The 21054-nt window shown below is 45.6% G+C and overlaps 1 protein-coding gene across 2 annotated transcripts in view; it reads left to right on the forward strand.

The window, feature by feature from the left end:
* The window catches only part of GTF3C1 (general transcription factor IIIC subunit 1), an 82497-nt gene that overhangs the window by 59973 nt on the left and 1470 nt on the right, over window positions 1–21054 (forward strand). For both annotated transcript variants that reach the window (XM_077275291.1, XM_077275289.1), the window contains exons 28-34: window positions 909–971; window positions 2713–2806; window positions 3184–3356; window positions 3440–3724; window positions 4560–4813; window positions 6979–7253; window positions 9361–9682. In XM_077275291.1, coding sequence (XP_077131406.1) covers window positions 909–971; window positions 2713–2806; window positions 3184–3356; window positions 3440–3724; window positions 4560–4813; window positions 6979–7253; window positions 9361–9682 — 1466 coding nt within the window. The remainder of the gene's footprint in view (window positions 1–908; window positions 972–2712; window positions 2807–3183; window positions 3357–3439; window positions 3725–4559; window positions 4814–6978; window positions 7254–9360; window positions 9683–21054) is intronic.

The following is a 21054-nucleotide window of genomic DNA, read 5'->3' on the forward strand; positions in this document are numbered from 1 at the left end:
TTCTAGGACAGATTTCTGTCATTGTAACAAGGTGGCGGCCATTTTAATTCTCTAGTGATTACCTCTCTAGACAAAATTATTGTGATTTTCCAATTAAGTGTACGTAGGAATTTGTTTATAATGACATTTCCTCTAGTATTTTTTCTATTCTTGGAGAACCCCCTTTAAGGCGGGAGGATCTGAGGAGGTGCACGGCCGCACCAGGAGCAGAACAGCGGCCAGCTGTAAGAAAAGCCGGGGCCTGGTTAGGCCATCCGGCACTGCGGCGGTCCGGCACGGTAGATGGCAGAGGTGAACCGGAGGATGGGAAGAGAAAATCTGCTGCAAAACTTGATGTGTCGGCAGGAAAAACCTTGTGTAGAATAAACACGTCTTTGTTGTGCGTTTTACACACTTATTGGTATGCGTGAAATACGTGGTAAAAGTGCTGCAAGGACTGACGTGCTACAGAATTTAATCTGTTGCAAATCTGCAAGTCAAAAATAAGCAATGTGTGCATGAGATTCCAGAAATCCCATTCACTTTGCTAATACTGTATTTTCCGCAACAAACCCTGATGGGCAAAAAAAGCCACAAAAATAGGGATGTGTGCACATATTCTATTAGTGAAAAAAATAATAAAAAGGTAGAAACTGTCTTCATGTAGTTGTCAGTGGGGAAATTAAGTGAATAAATGTACGTAAACAAAATACACCAAAATTAAAGTGGAAATGAAGCTTAACAGCAGCATAAAGACATGTATTATCCTAATATACATATACTGTATGTGTTTCATGTCCTCATTGTTTTCAACATTTCTGTTTGTCATTAATGAATAGAAGTGTAATTTACATTTAGGCTGTAAACTTTGTCTTGACCGTTCTTGTGTGTAGTTATATTTTGTTAATAACACATTATTTGTTTGGCAGATTTCGCGTTTTGGCTGTTGGTGATGAACTGAACCAGAAAAAAGATTTAGAACTGATCAGCAGGTATTGATCATAGACGAGCCTTCTTGGCTCCATCGCCTTTAAACTCTGTTAGGTTTGTCCCTCAATTAGATGTCTCTGTTGATTTTACTGTTTTTAATGTGCTTTCACAATGGCATGGCCTTCCATCAGTTCCCTCTGAGGCAAGCTTGGCCCTCGATCAGTGTCCTCTAAGGCCAGTTTAGCCCTCCATCAGTGCCCTCTAAGGCAAGCTTGGCCCTCCATCAGTGCCCTCTAAGGCAAGCTTGGCACTCCATCAGTGCCCTCTGAGGCAAGCTTGGCCCTCCATCAGTGCCCTTTGAGGCAAGCTTGGCCTTCCATCAGTCCCCTCTAAGGCAAGCTTGGCCTTCCATCAGTGCCCTCTGAGGCTATAGTGGCCCTCCATCACTGCCCTCTGAGGTTATGTTAGCCCTCCATCAGTGCCCTTTGAGGCTAGGTTAGTTCTCAATCAGTGGTCTCTGAGGTTAGGTTAGCCCTCCATCAGTGCTCTCTGAAGCTATGTAAGCCCTCTGTCAGTGCCCTCTTAGCTTATGTAAGCCCTCTATCAGCGCTCTCTGAGGCTAGGTTGGCCTCCAGAAGAGCTCTCTGAGGCTAGGTTGGCCCTTCAAAAGTGCTCTCTGAAGCTAGGTTGGCCCTCCATTATTGCCCTTTGATGCTAGGTTGACCCTCCATTCGTACTCCCTGGGGCTAGGTTGGTACTCCATCAGTGCTTTCTAGAGCTAGGTTGATCTTCAATTATTTTCTTCTGGATAAAAGTTGGCTTTGCATAAGTGTCCTCTAAAGTCAGGTCCTCCATCAGTGTGCTTGAAGGCTGTGTTTGCCCTCCATCAAGCCCCTCAAGGCTGGGTTGGTCCTCCGAGGCTAGTTTGGCCCTCCATCAGTGCTCCCTGAAGCTAGTTTGGCCATCCATTAGTGCTCCCTGACGCTAGTTTGGCTCTCCATCAGTGCAATCCGAGGCTAGGTTAACTCTCCATCAGTGCCCTCTGAGGTTAGATTAGCTCTTCATCAGTGTTCTCTGAGGCTAGTTTGGCCCTCCATCAGTGCCCGCTGAATCTAGTTTGGCCTTGCATCAGTGCCTGCTGAAGCTAGTTTGGCCTTTCATCAGTGCCCTTTTATGCTATGTTAACCCTCCATCAGTGCCCTCCGAGGCTAATTTGGCTCTTCATCTCTGCCCTCTGAGGCTTGGTTAGCCCTCCATCAGTGCTCTCTGAGGCTAGGTTAGCCTTTCATCGGTTTCTGTGCCCTTGAAGACTAGTTTTGCTCTCCATCAGTGCCCTCTGAGGCTAAGTTCGCCCTCCATCAGTACTGTTTGAGGCTAGTTTGGCCCTCCATCTCTGCCCTCTGAGGCTTGGTTAGCCCTCCATCAGTGCTCTCTGAGGTTAGTTTGGCCCTCCATCTCTGCCCTCTGAGGCTTGGTTAGCCCAACAGTGCGCTCTGAGGCTAGGTTAGCCCTTCATCGGTGTCAGTGTCCTTGAAGACTAGTTTAGCTCTCCATCAGTGCCCTCTGAGGCTAGGTTACCCCTCCATCAGTGCCCTCTGAGGTTAGATTAGCCATCAGTATGGTCTGAGGCTAGTTTGGCCCTCCATCTCTGCCCTCTGAGGCTTGGTTAGCCCTCCATCAGTGCCCTTTGAAATTGGGGGACCACCTCCTAGTGTACATTTCAGTACAGCTTTGCTTTGTTGTTTTCCTATCCAGTGTGGTATTTGAAGTTATTCTAAGCTGCTTTTCTCTGTGTCTGCCTAGTGTGGATGACATCCAGGTGTTGGTGCTACAGAACCTCATTTTAAGCACGCTGGCACTTTCTGACATGCAAATGAAGTCATTCCGATCTCTACAAGTAAGTACAATATCTTCTGTTTCCAACTTAGCATCTGGCCAAATCCCTAAAGAGCAGTAGCTTATCCGTAGAGTAAGAGGGCGAGGATATTCTGGACATGTGCAGAGATTTTGTAAAACCTGCGTTCTATACTTCTTCATTTGCCCCGTAGACCCCATTTCAGCTCATTTTGATGTCACATATATGTAACAACCATTCAGTTCAGGACGTGGAGCGTAGAAGTGATGAGTATATTAGTTGGTTCTTACATTTTGGGTGCATCAAAGGCTGAGATGAATTATGCCACCACGTTTGATTATATTTGCACATGGTTTCACATAGAATAATCAGGATTGTGTCATTCAGTTTTTTTGGGAATAATTTGTATTTCTTTGTAGACTTTTCGAATGTACAGACAGTATCGTGATGACATTCTAGGAAAGGCTTTTGTGGAGTTTCAGAAGAAGAGATTGGTCAATCGTCGTCGTGGAAATCATACATTAGGACCAAAGAAAAACCGCGCTTTACCGTTTGTGCCCATGTCCTTCCAGTTATCACAGGGTTACTACAGGTAGGACATCGAATAATTTCCTGCAAGTTCTTAGTAATCCGTGAACGTTTCTGGCTTATTGGTGTCTCTTTCTCTTCCTATAGGCTTTTTACTTGGCGCTTTCCATCTACAATTTGTACAGAATCCTTCCAGTTTTTGGAAAAGCTAAAGTCTTATGGGAATGCTGATCAAGTAGACACATTCTCTTTTGGTGACCAGACGGATGAATCTGCAGAAGACATGCTGCTATTTCCTTTAGATGGCCCAGGCGGCCAATGTGTCACCTTTTTGTCTCTACTACTCCTGGGGTTTATATCTGTGAATGTGAAAATCCCTGACCAGATCGTAGTGGTGGACAGCACCTTAGTTGAGAACGAAGTCATGAAAAGGTAAATAATTTCTGTGTAGGTGTTGAGAGCAGGCTCGGACTGGCCCACGGGAGAACAGGAGAATCCTCCGGTGGGCCATCACCCTCTTACAAGAACAGTACTTGAATCACTATGTACACACAAAGGCGTCATCTTGTTTATTTACTTATTTATTTATTAAATTATTTAAGTCCACCCAGTTTATTGTTATAAAAATTTGTGAATGAGGGTAAAGTCATATTTGCATGTAGCTGAACAGTGGGGCCCTGCAGTTGATGTTACTGGTGGGCCCTTGGCGTCCCAGTACAACACTGGTTGATAGCATCAAGGGAACTATTCGTAATGCAGTGCATGGACTTGGCGGCGTCTCTCTAGACCCGCAGCTGTCACGCTTGGGATGGGAGACCTGCGATCCAGTCTGTGCACCGTGTTACGATCTCGCTTCACTTTATACAGGTGTCTGACTGCTCCCTAACACCGAGAGAAGGGAATAGCAGGGAAACCATACAGCCACTATACAGCCATTTCAATATCAGCAACAGGACAACCACCTATTTAAAGGAATTGCACAGACTCTACAGGAGCAAAATGGTTATAATAACTTTTTAACAAAGGATATTTGACAAGCTGTAAAATTTTGCCTTCAGGAAGAGTATAAACAATACAAGAAACTTCAGTGCGAATGCAGCCAAAATATTTAAAGTAATTTTTATCCTATCAATCTATCGTGGATATGAAATGTTAGATATTTCTGTGTAAATTTTATGGGGGGGGGGGTTATGTATTTTGTAACTTCATTTTTTTTTCTCCTCTTGCCACATAACATTTTAATAATCCTTTTCAAATTCTGCTGCAGTTTTGGAAAAGAAGGACTGGATGAAGAAGATTTTGACGATGAAGATGACGACAGTTTGGGACACAAACGGAAGATAGAAGTGAAGGCGCGTCAGGCGTCTCACACTAACTATCTGCTGATGAGAGGTTATTGCGCCCCCGGAATAGTCAGCTTAAGGAACCTGAACCCAAACGACAGTGTGGTTGTCAATTCTTGTCATGTACGGATAAAACTAAGGAATACACCTCTGGCAGGACGGTTAAAATGTTGTTCTGGTAAGGGATCCACAATGGAGGCAGAATTCGGACTATTTATATAGGAAACATTGGATCTGATTCTGATAATCCCGGAAAAATCACAAAGTGCAAGTGGGGCAAAGGTAGTCAGGTTATAAAGCAACATCTCACATTGATGGCACATAAGGGATCACAGATCCACTTTATGGCGTTCATGGCAATTTTCATGGAGATACAAAGTGAGGCAGATGTAGATGTAGAACTTTACTTGCGGGTTATTTTGTGGGCTGCTTTAGGAGCAGCAAGCTGGGACTAAAAGCGAATCTGTCAGCAGGCTTTGATATGTGTAAGCAGCATGTTAATATGGCAGAGAGCCTGATTCCAGCGATGTGTCACTCACTGGGTTGCGTGATGTAGTATAAATAAAATCAATGTTTTATTAGCAGGAGATTATCACTACAAGACTAGTTGTCATGCTATGTTGTCCTCTTCCTCGATGTAACCCCACCACTGATTGACAGCTGTTTGTGTACACCGTGCATAGGCAGAAAGTTACCAATCAGTGGTGTGAGTGGGGTTATCCAGAGCTCAGCATTCAGAGAACTGGTAGATCTGCAGCAGATAAAACTGATTTTCTCAAAAGTGCAAGAATCAGCCCAGTAAGTGAGATATCACTAGAATCAGGGTGTCTGCCCCTACATACTGCTGCTCTCAGAATACATGGCAAAACCTTGCTGATTGATTCCCTTTACATTTGTCCTGCAAATAGTAGTGCAAATGTTAGAGGCTTGCATATTATTGGCCTGGAACATGCTCGTATGGCCCCAAATCACATGAATTAATACATGTCATGTTTTATGTTAATTCCTGTGTCTTTCCTTTTAATCGATTAGTGATTAAACCACATTTTTCAAATCTAATGCGTCACTTCATGTGGTAATAATGCTGTGATGTTTCAACATATCCAGTGATTCTAAGATTGTTTTTTTCATGACACATTGTACTTTGTTAGCGGGAAATTCTATATTGATATGTTTTACGTTTATAAAAAAAAATATTGGCAATTTTAAGAAAAATTTTAAAACTTTGCAATTATATATATTTTTTCTAACTAGGATAGTTAATAAATAACATTATCCTTATTTCCTACTTTACATCAGCATCATTTTCTCAAAGTCCTACTATTTCGTTTGGTTGTTGGAAGAGTTAAAATGTTTAGCCACAATTTTAAATTTTTTTTTTTTCAAAGAAATTTACCAAACTTATATGTTTTAGAGACATAATCAGTTTTGAAGTCACTTTGAGGAGCTTATATATTAGACAACCAACAACAGTGGAATTAATGAAATGAACATTTTTTTTCTCCCACCAATGGCACATTTTACCTGGCACACACCAAGCCTGGCAGTAACCATACAGGCAACACAATTATGACCTTGGATGTTAAAGGAGAAGCTCTCCGCCCTCTGTTAACCATCCAGATGCCTCTGTCGCTGTTGATAGTAGCATCTAGGGGTCAACACCGATCGTGGCTAGTACAGTGGCTGTCAGCTATAGTGCTTCCTCATTTACCCCATCAGCACCCAGAGATCATGGCTACATGGTTCTGGTGGTTGCCATGGCCTTAGAGTCTGTCGGCTATAGGGGCCTGTTCACATGTTAGCAACATTTTAGTGGTAAAAATATAATTTTTCATCCCCGTCATTCCACTTTTTGTTCATTCCTAAAAAAGGAGAAGGGTTAATAAAGTACCCGACAGCAGTTTTGAATACGTTGAGGGGTGATGTTTTTAAAATGGTCTCACTTTGGGCGGTTTTCCAATATGTAGATCCCTCCAAAATAACTTCAAAACTGATTAGGGCGCTAAAAAAATAACTTTTGTACGTTTCCTTGAAAAAATGAAAAATTGTTGCTAAACTTTCTAACATATAAACCAAAAAATGTAATTTTGTAAATGGTGGAGACATTGAGTTTGAAAATTGCTAATTTTTTGGAAAATTTTTGTCAAATGTCTGATATTTTTATAAGCAAAACATCCCAACCTAAATTTACCATAACATAAAGTACAATGTGTCACAAAAAAAAAGACTCACTGGGATACATTGAAGCATTCCAGAGTTGTTGCCACATAAAGTGACACTGGTCAGAATTGAAGAAATTGGGCTTCGGATGAAAAAACAAAATGTATATAATTTTTTTTCTAGGTTCCTTTAGTGATTTTTTTGCAGACATGCCTTCACTTCCTCCTCTTTTCACTGAGCTTGTGAACACCAAAGATCAGAACGTCACCACGTTCATAAGTCAGTGTACGAATAGCCAGGGTTACACCCAAGAAGACGTAGACTCGGTCCTGGAAATCTTCTCTGCCATTGACGCCGGTTCATATTTTGGCATGCAAGTGTCCGATATTGGAGAAAGATTTATCAAATATGAAGATCTAGAAGATGGAAGAACAAAATCTTTACAGCAGTACATGCAGGTAAGATCTGAGTGTGTGAGCAACGTTTACCATGTATATATCCAGTATATAACAGCTTATTTTCTATGGTCAGACTATATTGTATGCCAGTCACATATACTCCTGTATACAGCATGACGGAATGTGCTTAGTAATATGTGACTGGTATCTCATTGCGATCTGTGTTTCATTGTTGTAGAGGCCAAATGTACAGTACATCAGTGTCTTCCCCGCCTGATCACAGGTTATTTTTGAGTCTCCTTTCTTATTACTTTATATACCTGTGTCGTCCCTTCTAGGGTGGCTGGGCCACAATAGGCTATTCGGAGAGACAGGGCCCATACACATTAGTCGGCTACACTTTCCAATGCAATGTATAAGGGCCCCTCAGTTACCCCATAAAATAATAATTTCAGTTGGAGAATCTTGTGCGAGACTGGTCACATCAGGTAAACTAAGGAACTGGTTCAGTGAATAGATTAGCATGTCTTAAGACATTCCCTTTTGGTAAAAAAAAAAAAATGTTTAAGTATTTTTAATTTGAGAATATGATTGAGAATCATTTGTAAGTTCTAAATGATTGAGGTTTTTACTTTTACGTCATATTGACCAAACCTAAAGTTACCAGTTAAAGGGTTATTCCAAGTTTTCTCTTGAGCAGCTCAGGGCAATGCAGTCTTCTTCCTTCCTGGTTGTTTGAAGGGCAGATACTCTTCCTTGAGTGACCGTTCTAGTGAGCAGCTTCATTCTGCTGCTACACAGTTAATTGATTATGAGACTTGTGGTGGAAACTGCTGATGAGATGCTAAGCTGGGGAGCAGCTAACTGCTGTAAAGAAATCAATGGAATTGAGAGAGCTGACCGGCATGTTATTAGTTAACTCATTTCCTCGAATGTAACGACTGTGCACACTGGCCTGGATCTTTGCAGAAACTGGTGGCCAAGCTCCATTGAAACCAGTTGTACACTATGAAAGCAAAAAGCTAAGACAGCCGATAAAAAAGCGAGTCAACTTGAAAGGTTGCTTATTTTCATGCTTCTAAAATAACTCCAGAGGTTTGTTTTTTTTACTACACCGCTGAAATGGTGCCACTAAGGGTAAGCTCACTGCCCTTGTATTGTGCTTGCCAGGTGCTGTCTTCAGCTGTTTTCGGTGTCACTCCGATCCCACACCATCGTCTTTCTGACCGCAGCTTCTGACTGACGGTAAATCAGATGTAACGGTTACGAAGGTCTCAATGTAAGTATATGAGACCCTCGTTCTGGCTCTGGTAGACTTACACTTAGAAGTGACCTCCGGCTCACCCATCAAACACTGGAGCGATTCAGCAGATATCAAACTTCAGAAGATGACCGGAGTGGCGCCGATAACAGAAGAAGACAACTGTGGCTAGTTAGTATAATAGTAGGGGTAGGGGACTTACATTAGTAGCACCACTCCAGCACTCAAATTAAAAAAAGAACCATGGAGTGGTGCATTAATTGCCTGAGAACACCCCTTTATTGATTAATTTTCTTGCATTTAATTATTTATATGGAATGCAGTACATGAATGGTTGGAGCACCCAGAAGTTCCCTAATAATGCAGCACATCCCAGATAAAAAAAACGTACTTGATACATTTCAACCTTACGGTTCTTCCCGCTCATGACCATCATGAGTAACAACCATTATGGCCATAAATGCTTTAGCCAAGTTAGTTTTCTTTAGGAAATGCTACATTATTAGGTGGAATATATGTGTCTCTTTGTCATTTGTGAAGTCCTTTCCAGGTTCTGACTTTTCTGAAGATCCTGGTTCCAACTTTGGACTTCTTTATGTATTCAGGATATTGATTTGTGTGCAGTAATTGAAGACAGACAAGCGGACTCGGAGTCTTTTTGTCGAGTTATGTTGTAATTGAAGTTATGTTTTTACCTCTGATTGTGGGATATGACGAGTTAATTAGGCCAATTATATCTGCCATTCGGGAGTCTTGGAAAGATGGTGGATGATCACTTTGAAAGCTATAATAGTGCCCAGTCATTCCAGGAATATTAATATAGACTTAAGAACTTAACAACTTGGTGATAGAAAAAGTTATTAATACTGTAGGTTCACTAACTTTACAATTTGTGTGATCCCTTAGGATCTTTTAACCTATAGACAAGTGCTACAAGTTGGAGGCGCTTGTGTAAGACTGGTAGCCACGGGTCACGCCGATCCCTGGGTTCTTCACTCCTACAGCCTGAAAGACGCTCTACTAAGTAAAGACTCTGACTACCCAGAAGTGGCACAGCAAGTGTCTGAGGACCAGGCCGATAGTGATAAAAGTATTAATGAGCCACCAAGAAAGAAAGAACTGTTAGAGATTGTGGACTCTGAGAACTCAAATGATGCAGAAAACACTGCGGTTTCTGAAGAGCCAAGAACTTCTGACTGTGACATCTTCACTCCAAAAATGGATGCAGGTAAGAACTTGGGAAGGTAATGATCTAGTGTATAATGCAAATCACTGAAAAGGACCGCTGGATGAATGGTTTTAGATTGGATGGCTGCAAGTGCCTTCAGTCCCTTTGCTTTGTCTTCCACCCGGTCCCCTACTGAAAGCGCAGATTTTCCACCTGCGGCCCATGGACATCTGTCTTCCACTTCACCCCTTTACAAATCAGCAAGCAATCTGAGCCCCAAGTCATGCAGCAGTCACTTCTGCTTTTTGATGACTCTGCTGGCTGTGGTTCCGTGATCCATCAACCTGAACCTGGCCAACAATTGGAAGAAAATGAGTGCACTGATGGCCAACCACTTGTTCTGTTGGAGTATGAGTACGTGGGAGGGGTAGTGAAAATGGTCAGCAGGGTCATTGCAGGCTGTAAGCTGTTCTGAAGAGATGGGTTTTCAAGTTCCGCTTCAAAGTTCTGAATGTAGGGGGATAATCAGACGTTTTGGACAACAGAATTCTACAGGATGGGGGATACTTGAGAGAAGTCTTTCAGGCGATTGGATGAGGATCGAACGAATGTGGAGAAGAAAAGGAGGTCTTGAGAGGACCGGACATGGTGGGAGATTAGTTCAGACATATGTGGGGGGGGGAGATTATGGACGGCTTTGTAGGACAGTATCCGTAGCTTGAAGTGGATACTATTCTGCGCAGGAATATCTACTCTTTAGCGACTCTCATCGGAACCGCAAAACCGCAGTCACAGACGCACTTTGCGCAAGCCACCACTGCTAGGCAAATCCTTAAGGGCCAAGATATTCCTCACCCACTCTCGAGGGAGGGTGGGGCTTTACAGAGCCCTTCCCAGACTGCTGTGGCATGGTAGCTTAGCAAGCCCCTAATCCGAGGGTAATAATCAGGTGACTGATGATGGCAATTTTTTATTTCCCAGACTATTCTAAAAAAAAAAAAAATCGTTCCTGAAAGATTATTTCTTTGGCCTATTAATGGCAATGAGATGGATGATGCAATTATTTATTTCTCAGACTACTAAAAAACACACAGCGGCTTAAAGTAACTGTACTCACACAGGCATGGTTGTACAGGGTGCACACAGCGGCTTAAAGGACAGTACTCCCACTGGCGGGGGGTGCAGAGTACACACAGTGGCTTAAAGGACTGTACTCCCACAGGCGGGGGTGCAGAGTACACTGTTGTGAATTCTGTTCTCGGGCTCCCTCCTGTGGTCGTGAATGGTACTTTGGTGAGTTCTGTTCTTGGACACCCTCTGGTGGCTTTGAGTGGAACTGTTGATCTTTGAGGTTGGCTTTCTCAGCTGTCCTCGTTTATTGCTGCTGCTGGCTTCCCTATTTAACTCTGCCCAGGTCGTTAGTCCATGCCAGCTGTCAATGTCTCAGTACTGGTTCAGATCTCTCTTGGAATTCTCAGATGACCTGACTACTCCAGCAGAAGCGAAGTCCTTGCTAGTCATTTGCTGTTCATTGGTTTTTGAATATATTTTTCAGTACATGCTATGTTTCAGTCCAGCCTGCTATTATGATATTTCCTTGCTAGCTGGAAGCTCTGGGGGTGCAGAGCTGCACCTCCACACCGTGAGTCGGTGTGGAGGTCTTTTTGCACACTCTGCGTGGTGTTTGTAGTTTTTTATACTGACCGCATAGTTCCCTTTCTATCCTCTGTCCTTCTAGAGAAGATTCGGCCTCCTTTGCTAAAGTCTGTTTCATTCCTGTGTTTGTCACTTCCCTCTTAACTCACAGTTAATATTTGTGGGGGGCTTCCTTTACTTTGGGGAATTTCTCTGAGGCAAGGTAGGCTGCTATTTCTATCTTTAGGGGTAGTTAGCTCTTAGGCTGTGAAGAGGCGTCTAGGGAGAGTTAGGTACGCTCCACGGCTATTTCTAGTGTGTGTGATAGGATTAGGGATTGCGGTCAGTAGAGTTACCACTTCCTCAGAGCTTGTCCCAGGTTTTCTGTTTTAACCATCAGGTCACTTCGGGTGCTCCTAACCACCAGGTCATAACAGTACACACAGTGGCTTAAAAAACTGTACTCCCACAGGCGGGGGGTGCAGAGAGTACAAACAGTGGCTAAAAGGATAGTACTCCCACAGGCGGGGGGTGCAGAGTACACACAGCGGCTTAAAGGACAGTACCCCCACAGGCAAGGGAGTGCAGAGGACATACAGTGACTTAGGCCCGTTTCACAAATCAGTTTTTTGCCATCAGTCGCAATCCATCGGATTTTTGACTGATTTTTTTTAGACTGATGCCGCCGGATCCATTTTTTTCTCATAGACTTGTATTAGCTATGGATGGCCTCACGTTTCATTCGTCGTTCGCCGGATCCATCGAAAATTGTTTGTCCGGTGGCCGGAGACAACGGACATAGTAACGTTTTTTGTCTACGTCGAAAAAAGCAGATCCGTCGTTTGCTAGAATGGAAGCCTATGGCGCCGGATCCGTCAAATTACAGAATCCGGTGACGAATTCCATTTTTTTTAACTGAGTATGCTCCAATCCAATTGCTAGATCCACTAGTCGTATCTGATCGAAAAAAACGAATATGCCGCATCAGTTTTTCACAATCTGCGATGGATTCGTCGAGCCAACGGATTGTGACTGACCGCAAAAAACTGATGTGTGAAAGGCGCCTTAAAGGATAGTACTCCCTCAGGTGGGGGGGTGCAGAGTACACACAGCATTTTTTTTGCAGAGTACACAGTCGCTGTTTGTCCCTCACTCCACCTGTGTCCTATCCCTACACTAATGATAGCATAATGGCTACTTCACTCGTGATAAATTCTTTATACAGGCTAGGTCACGTGCTGTTCCGGCCAATCACAGCTATGCCAATACTTGGCACAGTCTACAAGCTTGTTGATTGGCTGCTCTGCAGCCTTTCAACAAACTTTATTAGACAAATAAACCCGAAGAGGAAACCGGACATACAATAAAATAGGGATTTTTGTGTACTCACCGTAAAATCCTTTTCTCCGAGCCACTCATTGGGGGACACAGAACCATGGGTGTTATGCTGCTGTCGCTAGGAGGCTGACACTAAGTTGAGACAAAAAAGTTAGCTCCTCCCCTGCAGTATACTGGCTTCCAGAGACCCTGTTCAGTGTAAAAGCAGTAGGAGATCATCAATAACATAAAACATAATATTACAGTACAACATGTCAGAGCAAGCAAAGAGCCAAAAAGAACGAGCCATAAGGCTAACAGGGTGGGTGCTGTGTCCCCCAATGAGTGGCTCAGAGAAAAGGATTTTACGGTGAGTACACAAAAATCCCTATTTCTCCTTCGTCACATTGGGGGACACTGTTATGACCCCAATGGCAGAGGGTCTCAGGAATAATGCTAAGTCAGTAAATACAGAAAACCAGCTCAAAGGGCAGTGGTAACTGGGCTGACCATATAACTAATCCTAGCACCACAAATACCAGCAGCCGGGGAACGTTCCTACGTTGATCCTAGACGTCTCGCGCCAGCCGGAGAGCTAACTACCCCTAGAAGGGAAAAGAAAGACCTTTCTTGCCTCCAGAGGAAATACCCCAAAAAGTTGGATAGAAGCCCCCCACAAATAATAACGGTGAGGTAAGAGGAAAAGACAAACATAAGAATGAGCTAGGAATTTAGCAAAGAGAGGCCCACTAGCTAATAGCAGAATATAGAAAGATAACTTATATGGTCAGCAAAAAATCCTATCAAAAAATATCCACACTGGAAATTCAAGAACCCCCGAACCGTCTAACGGCCCGGGGGGAGAACACCAGCCCCCTAGAGCTTCCAGCAAGGTCAGGAATCACATTTAGTACAAGCTGGACAAAAATGATAGCAAACAAATAACCCAAAAAACAAAGAAGCAAGACTTAGCTTAATTTAACACGAACCAGGACCAGCAAACAGGAGCAAACAGAATGTGTCTGATAACACCGATGCCAGGCACTGGACTAAGGTTCCAGGAGGTTTATATAGCAACACCCCTGAAGTAACGACCCAGCTGGGTGCAGACAGAGGGAAGGAAATCCCAGAGTCATATCACTAGTAACCACTAGAGGGAGCCAAACAAGTCTAATTCACAACAGACACAGAACCATGGGTCGTCCCAAAGCAGTCCCTGGGTGGGGAACAATATAACCAAATAACTCCGTGTACCAACTGACTATAAATGCGCAACGGCCTCTTGCAGAATACGTCTGCCAAGGGCCGCATCCGCAGAAGATTGAGTGTGGACATTGTAGTGCTTTGTGAAAGTATGCAGGCTGGAACATGTTGCGGCCTTGCAAGTAGGGAAGAACGATATCTTCATTAAGGTGTAAGGATGAAACCACCTTGGGGAGAAAAGACGGAGATGGACGTAGGACCACTTTGTCCTGGTGGAAGGAAAGGAAGGGCGCCCGGCAGGACAGGGCGGCCAACTCTGAGACTCGCCTGATAGAGATTACTGCCACAAGGAAGGCAACCTTTCAGGAGAGAACAATTGCAGGGATTCAAAAGGGGACTCCTGAAGAACACTCAGGACCAAATTGAGATCCCAAGTCTCTAACGGCATTCTATAGGGGGGTACTACGTGGGAGACCCCCTGAACAAAAGTCCTGACTTGCAAATTAGCAGCAATCTTACGTTGGAACAACACGGATAATGCCGAGATCTGACCCTTGAGGGAACTGAGCACCAGACCGGAATCCAAACCGGACTGGAGAAATTCCAGAATGGAGGGAATTGAAAAAAACAAGAGGAGGACGTCCACGGAGCTTGCACCATGAGAAGAAGGCTTTCCAGGTGCGGTGATAGATGCGAGCGGAAGACGTCTTGCGAGTAGTGTTGAGCATTCCGATACCGCAAGTATCGGCCGATACTTGCGGGTATCGGAATTCCGATACCGAGATCCGATACTTTTGTGGTATCGGGAATCGGTATCGGGATTAATATCAATGTGTAAAAGAAAGAATTAAAATAAAAAATAGGGATATACTCACCTCTCCGACGCAGCCTGGACTTTACCGCCGTAACCGGGAGCCGTTGTACCTAAGAATGCGCGCTTGAAGGGCCTTAGATGACGTCACGGCGCTCTGATTGGTCCGTAGCGGTCGCGTGACCGCTATGCGACCAATCACAAAGCAGTGACGTCACCTAAGGTCTTTCAAGCGCTTGAAAGACCTTAGGTGACGTCACTGCTTTGTGATTGGTCGCGTAGCGGTCACGCGACCGCTACGGACCAATCAGAGCGCCGTGACGTCATCTAAGGCCCTTCAAGCGCGCATTCTTAGGTACAACGGCTCCCAGTTACGGCGGTAAAGTCCAGGCTGCGTCGGAGAGGTGAGTATATCCCTATTTTTTATTTTAATTCTTTCTTTTACACATTGATATGGATCCCAGGGCCTGAAGGAGAGTTTCCTCTCCTTCAGACCCTGGGAACCATACAGGATACCGTCCGATACTTGGTGTCCCATTGACTTGTATTGGTATCGGTATCGAATTAGATCCGATACTTTGCCGGTATCGGCCGATACTTTCCGATACCGATACTTTCAAGTATCGGACGGTATCGCTCAACACTACTTGCGAGCGCTTATCATGGTGGCAATGACTTGCTGGGAGAAACCAGCTTGAGTTAGGATCCAGGTTTCAACAGCCAAGCCGTTAAACGTAGGGCCCCTGAGCTCTGATGGTAGATCGGCCCTTGGCAAAATGGATCTGGGCGATCTGGTAGCCGCCAGGGAGCGTTGGATACGAGTTGAACGAGCTCCGCGTACCACGCGCGGTGTAGCCAATCTGGGGCGACTAGGATCAAAGGAACCCCCTCCATCTTGATTTTTTGGATTACCTTCGGTAGTAACGGAAGCGGAGGAAACACGTACGAGAAGTGGAACCGATGCCATGGGGATATCAGTGTATCAGTGCGTCCACCCCGATGGCCTTGGGAACCCCAAAAAGTGCTATGAAATTGGGAACTTTTGCGTTCAGTCTGGACATCATCAGATCCACGTCCGGGGTCCCCCAGCGAAGGCAAATCTGCTGGAAGACCTCCGGATGGAGTTCCCACTCCCTCGACGCGAGACCCTCACGGCTGAGAAAGTCCGCCGCCCAGTTCTCGACGCCTGGAATGTGCACTGCAGAAATGGTGGAGCGGTTGTTCTCGGCCCAACGGAGAATGTGGGAGACCTCCCGCATCGCCGCCCTGCTGCGGGTACCCCGATAGTTTGTACACCACAGCTGTGATGTTGTCTGATTGAATTCGAATTGGGTGACCCGCGAAGAGGAAGTGGAAACGTCTCAGGGCAAATCTGATCGCTCGAATCTCCAAGATGTTTATCGGAAGTCTCGACTCCCGAATCGTCCAACGCCCCTGGGCAGTGTGGTGGTGAAATACCACTCCCCAACCAAGGAGACTGCCTTCGGTAGTTACCACCAGCCAGTGAATTGGGAGAAAAGACCTTCCCTGGCTGGCTGAGAGATGATTCCAAAGTCCACCATTTGAGCGCTTGCCTGATCCGCGGGGACAGAGGACATGGCCGATCGAGGGATAAGGGACTCCTGTCCCAATTGTCCAGCAGAGCCTGTTGTAAGGGGCGGAGATGCAGTTGGGCAAAGGGAACCGCTTCCATTGTGGCCACCATTTTCCCCAGGATCCTCATGGCAAACCGAATGGAATGAGCAAAGGGACGACAAAGTGTCCGGGTTCCCTGCTGAAGCGCTTGGGCCTTGGACCGAGGAAGCAGAACCAAGCCCCTTGGACGTGTCCAGGATCATGCCTAGGAAGGAGATCCGTCGGGCTGGAATGGGGGAGGACTTGTCCAAGTTGATAAGCCAGCCCAGCCGTGAAAGAGTATCCAAGGTAATGCAGACGCTTGCTTCGCAGGCACGATAGGACGGACCTTTGATCAGGAGGTCGTCTAAGTATGGCAACACGACCACTCCTTGGGAGTGAAGAATAGCCATGACAGCCGCCATGACCTTTGTGAATACCCTGGGCGCGGTGGCAAGGCCGAAGGGTGAGGCCGTGAATTGAAAATGGTCCTCTTGGATGGCAAAATGCAGGAACCTTTGATGTGGCGGGAAGACTGGGATATGGAGATAAGCATCTTTGATGTCTATTGATGCTAGAAACTCTCCTCTCTCCATTGAGGAGATGACTGACCAGAGGGATTCCATCCTGAAGTGCCGGACCTTTACATACTTGTTTAGGAGCTTTAGATCCAAAATAGGGTGCACCATCCCATCCTTTTTTGGAACGACGAAGAGGTTTGAGTAAAAACCTCTGAATCTCGTGTTCTGGAACCGGAACAATGACCCCGTTTCGGCGGAGAGATTCGATGGCGCGGTGAAGTGCGCGAGACTGAGCTCCTGAACTTGGGAGACGAGAGGGAAAAAACCGTGTCAGAGGGGAGGCGGAGAATTCTATTTTGTAACCAGAAGACACCAGGTCTCTGACCCATTCGTCGTGGATGACGGAAAGCCAGACATGTTGAAAGAGAAGCAGGCGTCCGCCTACTTTGGTGGTGTCGACCGGAAAACTCCCCGAGTCATTGTGAAGGAAATCTGGAGGGCCTGGATCCCCTGTTTCTGGGTTGCCTGGTCTAATTTTTCTCCAAACAGACGTCCGCTGTGAAAAGGCAGAGAAATCAAAGCCTTTTTAGAAGAGGAATATGCGCGCCACTCTCTAAGCCATAGTGCTCTCCTAATGGTGATGGCATTTGAGGCAGCAATTGCAGCACAGTTTGCTCCATCTAAAGACGCATACATCACATAGTCTCCAGCCATAGCAATTTGTTTGGCGAGATCTGCTGCCTCAGACGGAAGAGCCTGGTCCTGAATGGATTTTGCAAGGGCATCTGCCCAGAAAGCCATTGCTTTTGCGACCCATGCCGCAGCGAAGGAGGGGGGAGAAAGAGGAACCTGAGGCTTCATATACTGAGCGAGCCAGGGAATCTATTTGGCGTTCTGTGGGATTTTTAATCGAAGCCCCATCAGGTACGGATAAAAGCGTTTTGGTAGCCAAACGCGATACCGGAGGATCTACTAGTGGAGGTTCCGTCCAATCTTTGACAAGATCTGCGGAAAAGGGATACTTCGTTTCCAGGGCCTTTTTTCCCGTAAAGCGCTTATCCGGTTGCTCTCTGTCGCCGGACTATATCTAAAAAATCCGAATGAGAGGCGAACACCCTATGGGATCACTTGGTTCTTTTAAAAGATACTGCATGATCCGGAGCCGAATTAGGGTCATCATCAACCTTTAGCGCGTGATTGACAGCTTCAATGAGGGAATCCACAGTCGATTGATACTCCGGAGAATCCGGGTTCAAGGATGCCTCAGACTCATACTCAGTCATGATTGCTGCGAACCCCTGGAGAGGGTGAGCGAGAAGTGGAGCTACCAGAGGCTGAATGGCGTGGTGAATGCTCAGGAGAGGTAGTGCGGATCTGTTTTTGGATGTCCGTATCTTAACCCAGGTAGACGAGTGCCCCGCACCCCAGAGGGGTCATGAAGGGATTCAATCGCTTTGGCCAACGAAGCCATGGATTGTGACAGTGACGCGGCCCACTCGGGGGGGCTAGATACACTGGGGTCGGTAGCGGCGGAGGGCTCCTGGGCACATTGGGCATCACAGGCTGAGCAGAGAGGGGAGCTTTGAGGCCGAAGGAGAGGAGCCTGGCAGGTGGTACACGCAGTGAAAAAGGTGGTATGTACCTTTGTAGCCTTTTTAGCCCTAGACTGCGACATGATGTACCCCAGTATAAGTAAAAAACACTGCTAGTGGAAGCGATGTGGGGAAAAGCTGCAGTGAAGCACCTAGTGCAGTCTCCTTACCCAGGTCCTGTGTCCCGCAATCTGATGATGATGGCACTGAGTAGGGGAAGACCGGCATCCAGGAGCGAGACACATGCAGAAGGCGGCAGAGCTGCTGTGCAGTGGGGAAAGATGGCTGCCGAGAGCTGGGAGGTAGTCTCGCAAGAAGCGAGAAGCGCCAGGTCTGGGGGCGGAACTGCAAGAGTGGTGGGCGGGGCCTCTCGGGATGCTGCCCGCACTAGGCCGAAGCTGGGGGCTAAATTTATGGCTTCGGCCGGTGCAGACCACCGGGGAAGATGCCGCGGAGCCCTGTGGGGTCCCTGCCGCTATGGAGCTATGACCGCCGGAAAACGACACCTCCCGGGTGGCACTTACCCCGATATGAAGGGGATGGCTGATGCCGCAGGACAGAGCTGTGCCCGGGGTAGTCAGGACGGTGCAGGGTTGGGGGAGCCTCCATCCACCATCCCCTTAAAAGGGGGGTGGAGAGGAACCGTCTGCCTCCTTCCATCATCCGCTTTTTTCAGTGGTGATGCAGTGGGGGCTGCACGGACGCCACGATGGAGGGTGCCTCTGAACATCCGAGGGTAAGACCTGGTGGGCAGGGCAAAATTGTCCAGCAATAAGGCCTGGCTGCAGAAGAGGATACGTGGAGGTGACACTCCATGTGCTCGTCTGTTAAGGGAGGAGGGGAGATCGGTGCCCTTGAAGGGGCCCGTCGCCCCTAGAATCAGCCCCAGGCAGTGGCATCCCAAGTCGCAGGAGAGGATACGGAGAGGCGACACTCTCCGTGCTCGCCTGTTGTTGGTTCGGGGAGATCAGAGCCTTGAAAGGTTCCGTCGCCCCTTCATCCGGGTAAAAAAGTTAAATATTAAAAAATAAGAGAAATTCTGGTCTGAATAGCAGACCCTGTGGGCCTCCTACAGACACTACGCTTGAACTGGGTCTCTGGAAGCCAGCATGAGGGTGTATACTGTAGGGGAGGAGCTAACTTTTTTGTCCCAACTTAGTGTCAGCCTCCTACCGACAACGGCATAATACCCATGGTTCTGTGTCCCCCAATGTGGCGAAGGAGAAAACTACGTGTTCACTAGGTGTCCTGTGCGATCCCCGAACTTTCCAGTTCCGCTTCGCTCATCCCTGATAATAATGAGAAATTACACTTCGTTCAAAAGCCTTTGTTAGCGATGACTGCTTTAAGACGCCTCCTGTATGAAGAAACTAGTTGCATGCATTGCTCAGTTGTGCCTTGGGCCAATTCTTCCACACAAACACTCTTCAGATCCTGAAGGTTCCTTGGGTCCTTCAATGAACTCTGAGCTTAGTTCCTTCCATAAATTTTCCATTGGATTCAGGTCAGGTGATTGGCTCGGCCATTCTAGCAGCTTTATTTTCTTTCTGTGAATCCAATTGAAAGTTTCCTTGGCTGTGTGTTTGGTATCATTGTCTTGCTGAAATGTCCACCCTCGTTTCATCTTCATCATCCTGGTAGATGGAAGATTTTTATCAAGAATATTTCAGTACATTTGTCTATTCATCCTTCCTTCAATCATATGAAGTTTGTCAGTGCTATACCCTGAAAAATAGCCCCACACCATGATGTTCTCCCCTCCAAGCTTCACTGTTGGTCTAGTGTTTTTGAGGTGAATATGGCATCCAATGAGTTCAATTTCGTTCTCATCTAACCAGACTTTATTCTTCCAGTATTTAGCAGGCTTGTCTAAATAATGATGGGCACACTGTAAACATGCTTGAACACGCATTTTGCTTCGCAATGGAGTCTTGCGTTGTGTTCATGTATGCAGGCCATGGAGGATGAGTGCATTACTTACAGTTTTCTTTGAAAAAATTGTACTTGTTGATTCCAGGTCTTGCTACAGCTCTCCACAGGTGGTCCTTGGCTCTTTGGACAATTCTTCTGATAAATCTTTCAACTCCTCTGTCTCAAATCTTGTGTGGAGCATCTGGTCATGGCTGGTTTATTGTGAAATGATGTTCTTTCCACTTCCACATTATGGCCCCAACAGTGTTCACTGGAACCTTTCAGTAGTTTAGAAACTCTTATGTAACCGATGCCATTAGTATGTTATTCAACAATAAGGTTGCAAAGGTCTTGAGACAACTCACTTGTTTTACCCATCAAGAGATGTTTCTTGTGTGGCATTTTGGCCTACAAAATGGTGTCTCATTATAGTTGAACCAGCTGATATTATTTTTCGCTAAGTGGCAGGATTGCTTTCTAATTGCTGATTAATTTCAGCTAGCGTCATGACTTTTCTATGACTTTTTGCACTTTTTTCTTCATGTGTTCAATACTTTTTCCCTATGTCATTCCTAATTATTGCAAAAAACTTAATTTATGGACATCTAAGGTTTGATTTTTTTGCCTGTAAGGAGTGGATGTGTTGTCGCCGACATTTGGTGAGAATTTCATATCAATAGTACTTTTAGAAATATATTTACAAAGAAAATTGATGATGAGTTCAATACCCATTTCTCCTGCTGTATATGTAAAATGTGGTGGCTAAGTTTAGTTGTGATATTTCCTAAGTAAGATACAGCAAAGCAATAGTTTTTTTTATATTTTACT

The sequence above is a fragment of the Ranitomeya variabilis genome, chromosome 7 (genome assembly GCF_051348905.1).
Source record: "Ranitomeya variabilis isolate aRanVar5 chromosome 7, aRanVar5.hap1, whole genome shotgun sequence".
NCBI lineage: Eukaryota > Metazoa > Chordata > Amphibia > Anura > Dendrobatidae > Ranitomeya > Ranitomeya variabilis.